We start from the raw sequence: 12,561 nt of genomic DNA, 5'->3' as shown, positions 1-12,561 counted from the left end.
TATTGGTAAATTAATATGTTTTTTTATATCTAATATTTCTAAATATTTGTATTATTATTTGAGTATTCCGTATTAGTCTTGGGTTGTTACTAACTTGAGTAATGTTAAACATACATTTAAATTATACATAATGTTTACATACAATCATGTATATTTAATTTTAGCTATATATAATTTCAAAAGTGGGCCACATCACTTTTTCTTTTTAACTTTGGTGAGGAGAGATTTAAATTTGAGAACTTCTCTTTGTGAAGAAAATTGTAGAATCACTAAGCAATGTTTAGTAAGGCTGTACATCGGTCGGTTTGGACTGTTTATCCTATATATTTTCTAACCCAATATAAAGTTTGGGTTGCTAAAATTTAAGTGCAACTCGCCCAATTTAAAAAAAAATTGTAAACCGACCAACGGTTTAGGCGGTTTGGTCGGGTTAACCCGCCTAAACTGGCCAAACTTTTTTTTTTTTTTTTTGATTTCAAAGTCAATAAAAATTAAAAAGATAAATTACAAATATCAAATTCCACCAAAATACAACACAATATATATGACTTTAAAACTAACAATTAAGTATATAATTTTATATTATTATATATTTAATCATTTATGTTATATATAATAAAAACTAAAAAGTAAAAAAAAAAAGTCAAAGTCGGGTTGGTCGGGTTATTTGGTTTAATTGGGCGGGTTCGACCTATTTTCAACCCGCCCAACTAACAGATTGGGCGGGTTGTAATTTTTTCGGGTTATTACGATTTGTAATTTTTATCAGTTTTTTCGGTTCGGTTTGGGCAGGTTATTCGGTTTGGGCGGTTTACAATTTTTTTGGTACAACCCTAATGTTTAAACCACAACTAAAATTAATTACATATTATTATGTATAAAAAAGGAAATATTAATTGAGTATATCACCATTATAATTCTACTAAATTTCTTTGACTACAAATATATTTTAGAGATATTTATTTTTTTTAATGATATAATATATGTTTAATACATTTAATAATAATTTAAAGGAGTAGAATTGTTAAAAAAAAATTATAGAAGTAGGAAAAAAAAAGATTTAAGGTAGAAAATGATTCAAAATATAATGGATTAAATAATTAAAATTATTAAAATACATTTACTTATGTCAATTACATTTTTAAGAAGTAATAATAATAATAAAATTATGTAATATTAATTTGCTTATATTAATTTGTTATTATTACAAAGAATAATATATACTATCATTAAATATATATAATGTTTATATAATTATATTTAATATATCGTATCACAAAAATTAATATACCATAATAATAAAATTATATACCACCAACAATATTTGACAAAAGTAAAAGTAGTATATTAATACTTAAAAATTATATACAATGCTAATAAAATTATGTATACCACCAATAAGATATGTGTACCATGTCAAACTTTTTTATATAATTATTCTATATAATAAAAAAAAAACTAAATATGATATAAATAAATGATATATTATACTATTAAAATTATATACCATACAACACAAAATATATATCATACAATAGAAATATATATGATAACAATACAAATTAATATATATATATATATATTTATATAACATGCTAGTAACAGTATATCTCACACCAACAAAAGTATACTAAAAAAAAATTAAATATCACATTAAAAAAAATAATATATTATAAAACAAAAAATACATATACCATTCATAAAAAAAATATACTAAAAATAATAATAAAAAAATATAATATTAAAAGTATATATATACCATACTAACTAAATTATATAGTACAATTCAAATATATATAACATGGCAATAAAATTATATACCACTATTGTATATAATAAAACAAAACTAAATATTATCTAATAAATGATATATCATATGATTAAAATATATAAAAATAATAATTAAATATATATAATATATAAAATTATATACCTACATTGAAATGTATGTATTATGCTAACAAAATATATGTCACCATTATACATAACAAAATAAAAAAAATAAATATCATCTAAAAATAATAATATATCATACAATAAAAAAAATATACTGTACAACAATATATATACACTAATAATCTACAATAATTCATAAAAAATAAAAAAAGTCGAGATAATTTTAAAATAAAAATAATTTTAACAAAACAAACATAAATATACTATAATATTTAAGTAATATGTTTCTGAATCTTTAAAACATATATATAAATATAAAATTAAAAAAATGTAAATTTAACTTTAAAAAATGTGAGAACTATAAAAATTTTATGTCATAAAAGATAACTTGTAATAGATAGTATAAAACAATTATTGGGATTATCTCACAAATACACAAAAATAATAAAAAAATTACAAAAATACAGTTTTATGAAATTTCAAATATTTTTACGATTTTATTAATTTTGTTCACAGAAAATACAGTCTTTTTTATTGTACTCTTGTTAATTTGTTGTTGATTTTTTGTTATTTGTATGTTATTTTATTGTTATTGTTTTGATGTTATTTAGATGTTATTTTTATGTTGCTTTTATGTAGTTTTCTTGTTGTTTTTATTGTGGTTTTTCTATGAAAAATCATAAAAATATAAAAAAAAATCTTTAAATGTAAAAATGTAATTGTATTATAAAAAATGATGCCTTATATAATTATCCCAAAATTATTTCTATACAAATTTTAAAATTTTAAAATTAGATTATTTATAGAGATTATTTCACAAATACACAAAGATAACAAAAAAATTACAAAAATACGGTTTCAAGGAATTTTAAATATTTTTACGATTTTTTGATTTTATTTACAGAAAATATAATTTTTTTATGTTGTACTCTTGTTAATTTGTTGTTGATTTTTTGTTATCTATATGTTATTTTTTGTTGTTGCTTTGATGTTATTTAGATATTATTTTCATATTATTTTATATAGTTTTCATGTTATTTCTATGAAAAATCGTAAAAATGTTAAAAAAAATTTTTAAACATAAAAAATGTATTTTTTCCAACAAAAAACAGTGCATGTACTTATTCCATATTTATAGTACTGTATTCAAAGAATTAGGCTCATTAGTCATTAAAGCCCAAGAACAGGTGGTCCTCCATGGGCTCTAGCTCATAATCTGGCAGGGCTAAAGTGTGGGTCTTAGCCCGTTAAGCGGCGGCGGGCCTTAATTTTATACGCTAGAGAAGAAAGCAAAGCGCGTGTGTGGTCCTCATTAAAGTGAGTCAATGTACCAAAATGAGTGTTCTCAAATTGCTTTCCGCAAAATCATCTGTGCGATTATATACCATGGTCCTAATTATTGCACGTGTCAATTAAATCCACCTCAGACCAAATTAAGTTCCCTGGGCAGCAACACACCTGATCATTTCACATTTCGACCTTAAAAAATAATTTGATACTTAAGTTAATACATTTTTTTAGAAAAATTATTTTGGGTGATTCTACAATGCACCCCCTTTAAAGGGATGTACTGGTGCACCCTAAATTTTTTAGTCTAATTTTTTTTCATATTCATGTACGTTATAGCTATTTAAGATATCCTACAAAATTTTAAAAAATTCGGAATAATTTACAATATAGAAAACAATGTTCAAACAGTCTATTTTACACGCGTATAAAATAAAATAGTCACGCGTGCAACACACTGTTTTAACATAATTTTCAGCATGTTAAACTTTTCTAAATTTCTTAAAATTTTGCAGGATATCTTAAATAAGTATAACGTACATGACCAAGAGAAAAAATTTGACTAAAAAATTATTTCGGATGCTAAGACAGATAGGGGTGCATCAATATATCCATTTTAAGGGGGTGCATGGTAGAATTTTCCAAATATTTATATACTATTTTTTATTTATATTTTTTTTTAAAAAATTCACGGTTTATGTTTTTAAAGTGGTTTCGCCAGTAGTTTCAATGTGAATTGCTATACGATTTTTGATTACGATTTAGGTTACTACATTAATTGCAATAGGAATTTCTATATAAAATTCTATAAAAAATACTTAAAAAAAACTATTTAGAAGTGTAAAAATTAAAAAAAAAAATTATTAATATATTTAAATTATTTTTTTTAAAAAAATTTAATGACTTATACCAATTAAAAATTATCACGTGATAATTTAATTCATTAACAATCAGTACCCTACAAAAATTTAAGAACTATAACTTACCTATTAAAACTTAGGGGTGATTCTACAATGCACCCCCTTAAAAAAGATGCACTGATGCACCCTTAACTTGTTTCGGCATTCAGAAAAATTTTTTAGTCTAATTTTTTTTCATATTCATGTACATTATAGCTATTTAAGATATCCTACAAAATTTTAAAAAATTTGGAATAATTTACAATATAGAAAATAATGTTCAATTAGTTTATTTTACACGCGTATAAAATAAAATAGTCACGCGTGCAACATACTGTTTGAACATAATTTTCGGCGTATTAAACTTTTCTAAATTTCTTAAAATTTTGCAGGATGTCTTAAATAACTATAACATACATGACCATGAGAAAAAATTTGACTAAAAAATTATTTCAGATGCTAAAACAGATAGGGGTGCATCAATATATCCATTTTAAGTAGGTGCATTGTAGAATTTTTCAAAACTTAGCTATACTGCAAATTACTCTTTGGATAAGAAGCAAGGTTGGAAATAATCCCCCTAGTGAGAAAGTGAACGGTTATGATCTTTTCACTTCAGTTGAATCGAACGGCCCATAAGTTGAGTTTATTATTTATTTATTTATTTATTTTCTCGTCCATGTCAAATGCTGGTTTCTCCCTCTTTTTTTTTCTATGTTTCAAGTTTCTAGTAACCTCACCCTCATAATATATATTTTTATTTTATTTTCTAAGACAGTTAACCTATATTCATACAAAAATATTTTTACACGGATAAACAGATACAGTTCGTACTTGTAGATATATCTTTAATTATATATGTTTATTGAATTTGGGTTTCGCTATTGAAGTTCGGTGATGCCGACGATTGAGTATATACGCCCCGTAATTTATAAGAAATTTCATTTGAATTCGAACTCTAGTTTTCAAGATTGGCATGGATTGGGATTCCTTCGTGTTCAGTCTAGAGTTTTTCATCGCGACACGAAATGTTTGGTTCAGAATTCGGTATCGTTCCCGTCGATTAATGCCTTGAAGATTTCGGATAAATTCGGGCTCTGGGGAAGTCACCTGAGAAGTAATAATGGCGGGCTGAGGAGGTTTAGGATTTTGGCGAGTGGACAGGACAGCGACTCGGGAGAAAAGAGTGAAGCGAAGTCGAGCGAGGGGCAAGGTGTGAATAATAAGCCACCGAATTCGGGCTCCAATCGGAGGAGGGAGAAGCAACAGGGGAAAGGTAACTGGTGGTGGTCCAAAGGCGGGAAGTGGCGGTGGCAGCCCATGGTCCAGGCTCAGGAAATTGGGATTTTGCTTCTTCAATTGGGGATTGTAATTTTTGTTATGAGGTTGCTCCGACCCGGGATTCCGTTGCCCGGTTCAGAGCCGAGGACGCCGACCACTTTTGTGAGTGTCCCTTACAGCGATTTTTTGAGTAAAATAAATAGTAACCAAGTTCAGAAGGTTGAGGTTGACGGAGTACATATTATGTTTAAGTTAAAATCCGAGGCTGCTAGTCAGGAAGGTGAAGTGAACAGTGGTGTTATGGCTGGTAGTAAGTTGCAGGAATCGGAGTCCTTGATTAGGAGTGTGGCTCCAACAAAGAGGGTGATTTACACGACGACTAGACCGACTGATATTAAAGCCCCATATGAGAGAATGCTTGAGAATGAGGTGGAGTTTGGTTCGCCGGATAAACGGTCTGGTGGATTCTTGAATTCTGCATTGGTAAGCCGTCTGTTTTGGTTTGTGCAATTAAAATATGTTTATAGATAAGAACCTCCTAGTTTGTGTTTTGGCCTACAAAATCCAATTTTGAATAGGTTTAAAGTTTGTCACTTGAGTTGATATTTTAATTTATTGCTCAGTTTGCTGTAACTGAAATGAACTGTGCTTTATTTAGTAATCCGGATAGAGGATGGAATACTATATTTATGCAATAAAGGCCTCATGCATGTTGAGTTTCAACTGTCTCTGCCCTTTTGCAGATAGCGTTGTTTTATGTGGCTGTGCTTGCAGGACTTCTCCATCGCTTTCCTGTAAGCTTTTCTCAGGTATGAGCTAGCATGCCTTTTCTTGTGTCCTTCAAACTAATACCTAAAGACTACCTAGCCAGGAATTTTGAAGAGTGGGACTTCATTCTTTTTTTCTTCTGTTAGATGTTATAATTGTCTTAAGAGTTTTCATGCTTGAGGCATAGCTTTAGATTTTTTTTTTTAAAAAAAAATTGGTACGCAATACTAATACATTTTCTTAGCCATTTTACAATTTTATAAAATTGTGCCAAACTTAAGACATGTGACTATAAGAAAACTCTTTCTTTATTTCTTTCTTATTTATTATTTTTTAACAAAATTAAAAGTTACAGCTAACTCAGATTACAAATTTGTGGCTAACCAATTTTTTCAAGTATTATAGATTTGTGGGAGTATTAATTTTTAAAAGGGCTATGGGTTTACTTGCCGTTTTTTAAAATTTCCCTCAAATTTTAGTGGCACGCAAGCCTCTAATTGGCCTTTACTGGGTACGTGCCTATGTGTTCTCACATCTCGTTAAATTTATGGTTTTGCACACTCAACAGCATACTGCTGGTCAGATTAGGAACCGCAAATCTGGGGGAGCTGGTGGTACAAAAGTCTCTGAACAAGGGGAAGTAATCACCTTCGCTGATGTCGCTGGTGTTGACGAAGCTAAGGAGGAGCTAGAAGAAATAGTGGTATCTTGGATATTACTTGTTATTATTATCAGTACCCAAAGTATATGTATTTATTCTTCCATTTTCTTCCTTGTTTGCTGTCCTACCCATTCAGGAAATATATTTGAATTCTGATGTTTATTGGCTAGGAATTTCTTCGAAATCCAGATAGGTATGTACGACTTGGTGCACGTCCTCCTCGTGGTGTTCTTCTGGTGAGTTTTAGCTGTAGACTGATTAGATAATTTTGGTGGTATGATGCTACTAGTGGCAAGTCATGGTGGTATACTTGGTTTTTTTTTTTAGCAACCATGTGTTGTGTAGTGAATAGAGAACAGATACAATTAGTAAGTTTGATTTTGTTTACCTTACAGGTGGGTCTTCCTGGGACAGGTAAGACTCTTCTTGCAAAGGCTGTGGCTGGGGAGGCTGATGTCCCTTTTATAAGTTGTTCTGCTAGCGAGTTCGTCGAATTGTATGTTGGCATGGGTGCCTCTCGTGTGAGAGATCTCTTTGCACGAGCAAAGAAGGAAGCACCATCGATAATATTCATTGATGAGGTCAGAACCAGAAAATGTTATAGGGTACAATCAGATTCCATCTATGCAGCTCTCCACTGACAGACTTGTGTTTTCTATACACAGATAGATGCAGTAGCTAAAAGTCGTGATGGTAAGTTTCGCATTGTCAGCAATGATGAGAGAGAACAGACTTTGAATCAGTTGCTTACGGTAAGCTCCTGGCATTTTTCCCCTCTCATCAATTGTGTACAAATTTTTGATGTCCAGGTGAGACAGCATGTTAGAATTTGTATTGCAGGAGATGGATGGATTTGATAGTAATTCTGCTGTAATTGTTCTTGGTGCAACTAACCGCTCAGACGTCCTAGATCCTGCACTTCGCCGACCAGGGAGATTTGACCGCGTTGTCATGGTTTGTATCATAGGATGCTTGATATTGACATATGATGTGAAGTTTTGTTTTTCCTTATCTCTAAAGATAACTTGCCTCACATACTTTTTCTTTTTTCCACTATTAGGTGGAGACACCTGATAGGAGTGGAAGAGAAGCAATTTTAAATGTGCATGTTTCTAAGAAAGAGCTTCCTCTTGGTGAAAATGTCGACCTCAGTGACATTGCATCTATGACTACTGGGTTTACGGGGTATATTTTCTCTCTTTTTGCCATCTGCTCTTCCTGAAGAAACAATATCAGAGGCCTTTTTTTTTTGGCTGAACTATTGTAATTCCATAATAGTGATTCTTTGATTTTATTCATTTTCAGGGCAGATCTTGCAAATCTAGTAAATGAAGCTGCTTTGTTGGCTGGAAGACAGAACAAAGTTATAGTGGAGAAAGTTGATTTTATTCAAGCAGTAGAGAGATCAATAGCTGTAATTTTCTTTTTGCAAATGTGTGTTTGTGAGTGTGTATAACTTTGATGCTGTGTTGATTTCTTTGTTGGTGTTTTAATTTTGTTTGACTCCCTCCCCTTTTATGGTCAAAACTTAAAACTGCATGATAATTATTTTGAGTATGTTGCAGTATTGTCACTTTGAGTTTCATAGCTGGTTGATGATATTAACCCTCTTTTTGCTGACCTCCTCAGACTGCTTATTCATGGTTCATACCTTAGAAGTTTTTGTTTTCTGAATTTACCCAGCCATTTGGTTGTCAATCTGGTTATGTAGTTTGATCTATCAGCTGATTAAATAATTTTCAGAGCACTAGCCATTGCCAATTGTTACATTCATTATCAAATGAAAAATGCATTTATTAATTATGTTTAGATTCAGCGCATATGCTTTTCTATTGGTTTTTACATGTGTGTGTTTACAAATTTAGAATCATTGATCACTGATTTACTAGAAGAAGAATTGTAATAGATTGCTCATTACAGGGAATAGAAAAGAAGACTGCCAGGTTGCAGGGAAATGAGAAAGCTGTAGTTGCTAGACATGAAGCTGGTCACGCAGTAGTAGGGACCGCAGTTGCAAATCTTCTCCCTGGACAGCCACGTGTTGAGGTAAAATTTTATTTAATTTTGCTAGCATGTTGTCTGTGAAGCAAGTTGTATGAAATATGTTATAAGCTGGGTCATTGTATCTGAAAGTCTCCATGATTCTTAGCTTCAGGCTTAGTTTCTTTATTTAAGTGACTGTATTGAGTCCTATCAGGAAACCTAGGTTGTAGTTTCTAATCTTGTCAGAAAATAATGATGGGTTCTGGGAGAATAAACTGATTAATTGCTGTGGTTATTTAAACTCTTCAGTTTAGTCATGAATTGCATATTTTGTGGTATCATAGGACCATTCAATTTTGAAATTGAGCCATCCATTCAACCCTCTCAGCTTTTAACTTCATTTTTTTGTTCTTTTTGTTTATCAGAAATTAAGCATATTGCCAAGGTCTGGTGGTGCCTTGGGATTTACTTATATTCCCCCAACACATGAAGATAGATATTTACTCTTTATTGATGAGTTACATGGTCGCTTGGTTACTCTTCTTGGTGGACGTGCGGCGGAAGAAGTCATCTATTCAGGCCGTGTGTCAACAGGTGCTCTTGATGATATCAGACGAGCAACTGACATGGCATACAAGGCAGTGGCTGAGTATGGTCTCAATCAGACAATTGGCCCTGTGTCCATAGCTACTTTATCTGGAGGTGGAATGGACGAGTCTGGGGGAGGTGTTCCTTGGGGGAGGGATCAGGTACTGTTATTCTTTTCTTTTTTCTTCTTCTTTTTCTTTTTTTTTTAATAAAGTTTGTGTCCTTGGATGTTGTCTTTGACCTGCTTGCTAAATATAATGACTCAACACTGAACTTAACAGGGGCATCTTGTCGATTTGGTTCAAAGAGAGGTGAAATTACTTTTGCAATCTGCTTTGGACGCTGCCCTTTCTGTGGTGCGTGCAAACCCTACTGTTTTGGAGGGGCTTGGTGCTCAATTAGAAGGTAATGTACTGCTGTAAATGCAAATTGCAATTGTTCTGTTTTCAATCCAATACTAGACAAGACCAAAGTGTGTGAAATAAATAAATAACTAGGTGTTTTTGCAGAAAACTAAAGCTGGTGGGCTTTATTGTAGTAGATAGTGAGGTTCGAGCTTAAAAAGTGAATTTAACATTGTCTAGTTATAGATTAGTGGAAGGCAGAAAGAGTGGGAAGTAGTAGAATGGAGGTTGAAAAATCTATGCTATCTTCTGCTTGAAAGCCAAAGATTGTTCAGACTTTGAAGGGACATTAAAAAAAAAGTAATTTTAATATAAAATTATTATTATTATTATTATTATTATTATTATTATTATTATTATTATTATTATTATTATTATTATTATTATTTCAAAATGGGCAAACCCCTACTGTATTTTGAGAATCTGGGCATTGAAAAGTAACCTTCTTATATAAATGATTAGGAAGCTTCTCTTACAAGTTTGAGCCTTCATTGGTAGAAATTCTTAGAAGGTCATTAGCCTAACTACTCTACACTAAAGAGTTGGTAGATGGTTCGTAGAATATCATAGTTGATAAGCATGGGATATCATTATTGTTATGGTTTCTAATTTGTGTAAGTTACGTGCTTTTGGGTAAGTAATAGTATTAAGGTTTTGTTCACAACATTACGTGTAGAAAATGAATTGTTGACAAACTTTCCATGTCTATATCTTTCCCCTCTGCTTTGGATTAGTTAATTCTATAGTTGAAAATTAGTCAGTACACTAAAAAGTTCCTCAGGTAATGGATTATGGATGTTATCAGTCAAGTCTAGTTGTATGCTGTCTTTGCCAGATCATTGATTAAGGGCTGGGTGAATTGAGACTAAGATGTCTGTAAAATGCTTTTCCTGTCTGGCTGTGGTTGTCAAGTCATAGTGTTCTGATAGTGTTTTCTTCTGCAGAAAAAGAGAAAGTGGAAGGTGATGAGCTGCAACGGTGGTTAAACTCGGTGGTTGCTCCTACAGAGTTGCCCTTATTCATTAGAGGCAAGCAAGAGTCTCTTCTTCCCTTTCAGAGTGAAACTGAGATTAAAACAATTTCGTAGCTGCTCCCCAGCTTTACATGAAACATGGAGCAACTCAACAGCTCTTTCTGTGTTTGCGGTGTCTTCACAATAGGCATCAACTCACCCATACACCTGTATATCTCGGTATAGCGAATTTTGGCTTTCATTTCTTAACATAAAAAACCTTTGCTTTTCATCTCACAATTTCCCAGCCCAACCAAAAGAGTGGTGGGAAGAATTCGAAGATTGGCATTTGCAAAGCTCTCTCAAGTGTTTGATACTTTGTAGGTTGTTTTTTTTTTGAATTATGATGTACATTAACTGTTACGGAACTCAGCAGATGGATCCGGATGTATACAATTGTAATTGTTATTCAGTTGTATACTATATTATTATTTGTGAAATATATGACTAGCTTTAGGTACAATTAATTTTCTGCTTATGCATATTGGTCAGTCTTTCTGCTCATGTAAGAGAAACTGTTAATTAAAAGTTATATGACCAGAGACATTCAAATAGGTTTGAAAGTTGTTTTGCAAAAAAATAATAAATAAACAATAATAATAAAATACAATAAATAAAATAAAATATTTTTACAATAATAATATTAATTAAATTGTAGCTGTAGGTAAGTTACTTGCTCACAAAGAAACAGTACTTGCCGCAATAAAATGGAGGAATTAAAAATTCACTCCAGAGAATTATAGGTGGTGTAAACTCACTCAAGAGAATTATAGGTGGTGTAAACTGAGAATTTTAGAAACTAAATAAGTGAGAGCTTCAAAATTTAAATAAAAATTTAGAATGAAAACCAATAGAGCTTCGACTCAAGTTTCGTCCCCTTTGCATGAAGGGGTAGTAGGATTTATATAGGCTAGAGTTTGGGTTCGAGCATACCTATGACCAATTCGGGTTTTATTGTAAAAGCGAGCCCGCTAATGGGGTAAAATACATAGATACATGACTATGAGGCCTGCTAAGGATATCAAGCTCAGGGGACGACGATTCTATACAGATGAGGGGATCGTTTGGTGCAGGACACGTGTTGCACGAAGGTCACGCCTGGCAAACAAAGGTGTCAGGGAAGCCATCGACAAAAGGGGTGTATGCAGTGGTGGTGCGCACACTACCATGATCTGAGATAGGGGACAATATCTGTGTCAGAGAGGTGGACATGTCATTTTAAGGGAGACATCCGCTTCTCGTATCGCGGTAGACATCCGACTCCTGTTTCATGGTAGGCCTTTGAGCGTCATCTTGTGGTAGGTGTCCAAGAATATCTCGCATGGCCTGTCTCCAGGTGTGCCCTTATCTTCATTAGGAGGTCTTCACTCATTTTGTGTCCCAGAAGGCTAGGGAGGCTTTCAAGCCCCTCAACAACATTATGTGCCTGAGGCGAAGTTCTGGGTCTTCGTTAGGCTTGGGCTTGTTCTAGGTTTGGACTAGCCTTCTAAGAGTGGGATAGCTCAAGTCCAACTTTAAGTGGAGATTACCTTCAGATTATGCCACGTCTATCTTCTGGAAAAACAAATAACATTTACCCCAAGCTTTTGAACTTAAGAGTGGCAGAAGCTTACAACATTCCTTCCGGAAGACCTTGGAGTCATCAGGCATGTGGACAATTCTAAAATTAGTAGAAGCATTTTTCTCTTTTTGACACTCGGCAGTTGAAGAGTCAAGAATTTGCTTGAAGATCAACTAGCACCACATACGTGTCTCCACTTCTTGGGTTCGTGAGTGCCACAT

At 32.2% G+C, this 12,561-nt stretch overlaps 1 protein-coding gene across 2 annotated transcripts; it reads left to right on the top strand.

Annotated features, from left to right (window-relative positions):
- The first annotated feature begins 4,762 nt into the window (after positions 1-4,762).
- Positions 4,763-11,242, top strand: LOC115719252 (ATP-dependent zinc metalloprotease FTSH 9, chloroplastic). 2 transcript variants are annotated; one of them, XM_030648213.2, is made up of 13 exons: positions 4,763-5,846; positions 6,107-6,172; positions 6,700-6,834; positions 6,963-7,028; positions 7,188-7,373; positions 7,458-7,544; positions 7,633-7,746; positions 7,853-7,977; positions 8,098-8,206; positions 8,713-8,838; positions 9,201-9,524; positions 9,645-9,768; positions 10,712-11,242. In XM_030648213.2, exons 1-13 carry the CDS (start codon positions 4,980-4,982, stop codon positions 10,852-10,854), a joined length of 2,472 nt encoding a protein of 823 aa, XP_030504073.2. In that variant the 5' UTR covers positions 4,763-4,979; the 3' UTR covers positions 10,855-11,242. The 2 variants fall into 2 exon arrangements, with proteins under 2 accessions (XP_030504073.2, XP_030504074.2); XM_030648214.2 differs by having other exon boundaries at positions 4,789-5,846; positions 6,715-6,834.
- The last annotated feature ends 1,319 nt before the right edge of the window (positions 11,243-12,561 follow it).

Source organism: Cannabis sativa, chromosome 2 (assembly GCF_029168945.1).
Source record: "Cannabis sativa cultivar Pink pepper isolate KNU-18-1 chromosome 2, ASM2916894v1, whole genome shotgun sequence".
NCBI lineage: Eukaryota > Viridiplantae > Streptophyta > Magnoliopsida > Rosales > Cannabaceae > Cannabis > Cannabis sativa.
This window is presented reverse-complemented; position numbering and strand designations above follow the sequence as displayed.

What these genes read in the sequence shown, in the direction of transcription:
- LOC115719252 (XM_030648213.2), top strand. Translation starts at nt 4,980, where the DNA reads ATGCCGACGATTGAGTATATACGCCCCGTAATTTATAAGAAATTTCAT. An exon ending in ATGACTACTGGGTTTACGGG is followed by an intron (nt 7,978 to 8,097) that starts GTATATTTTCTC and finishes ATTCATTTTCAG; the next exon opens with GGCAGATCTTGCAAATCTAG. An exon ending in GCTTGGTGCTCAATTAGAAG is followed by an intron (nt 9,769 to 10,711) that starts GTAATGTACTGC and finishes TTTCTTCTGCAG; the next exon opens with AAAAAGAGAAAGTGGAAGGT.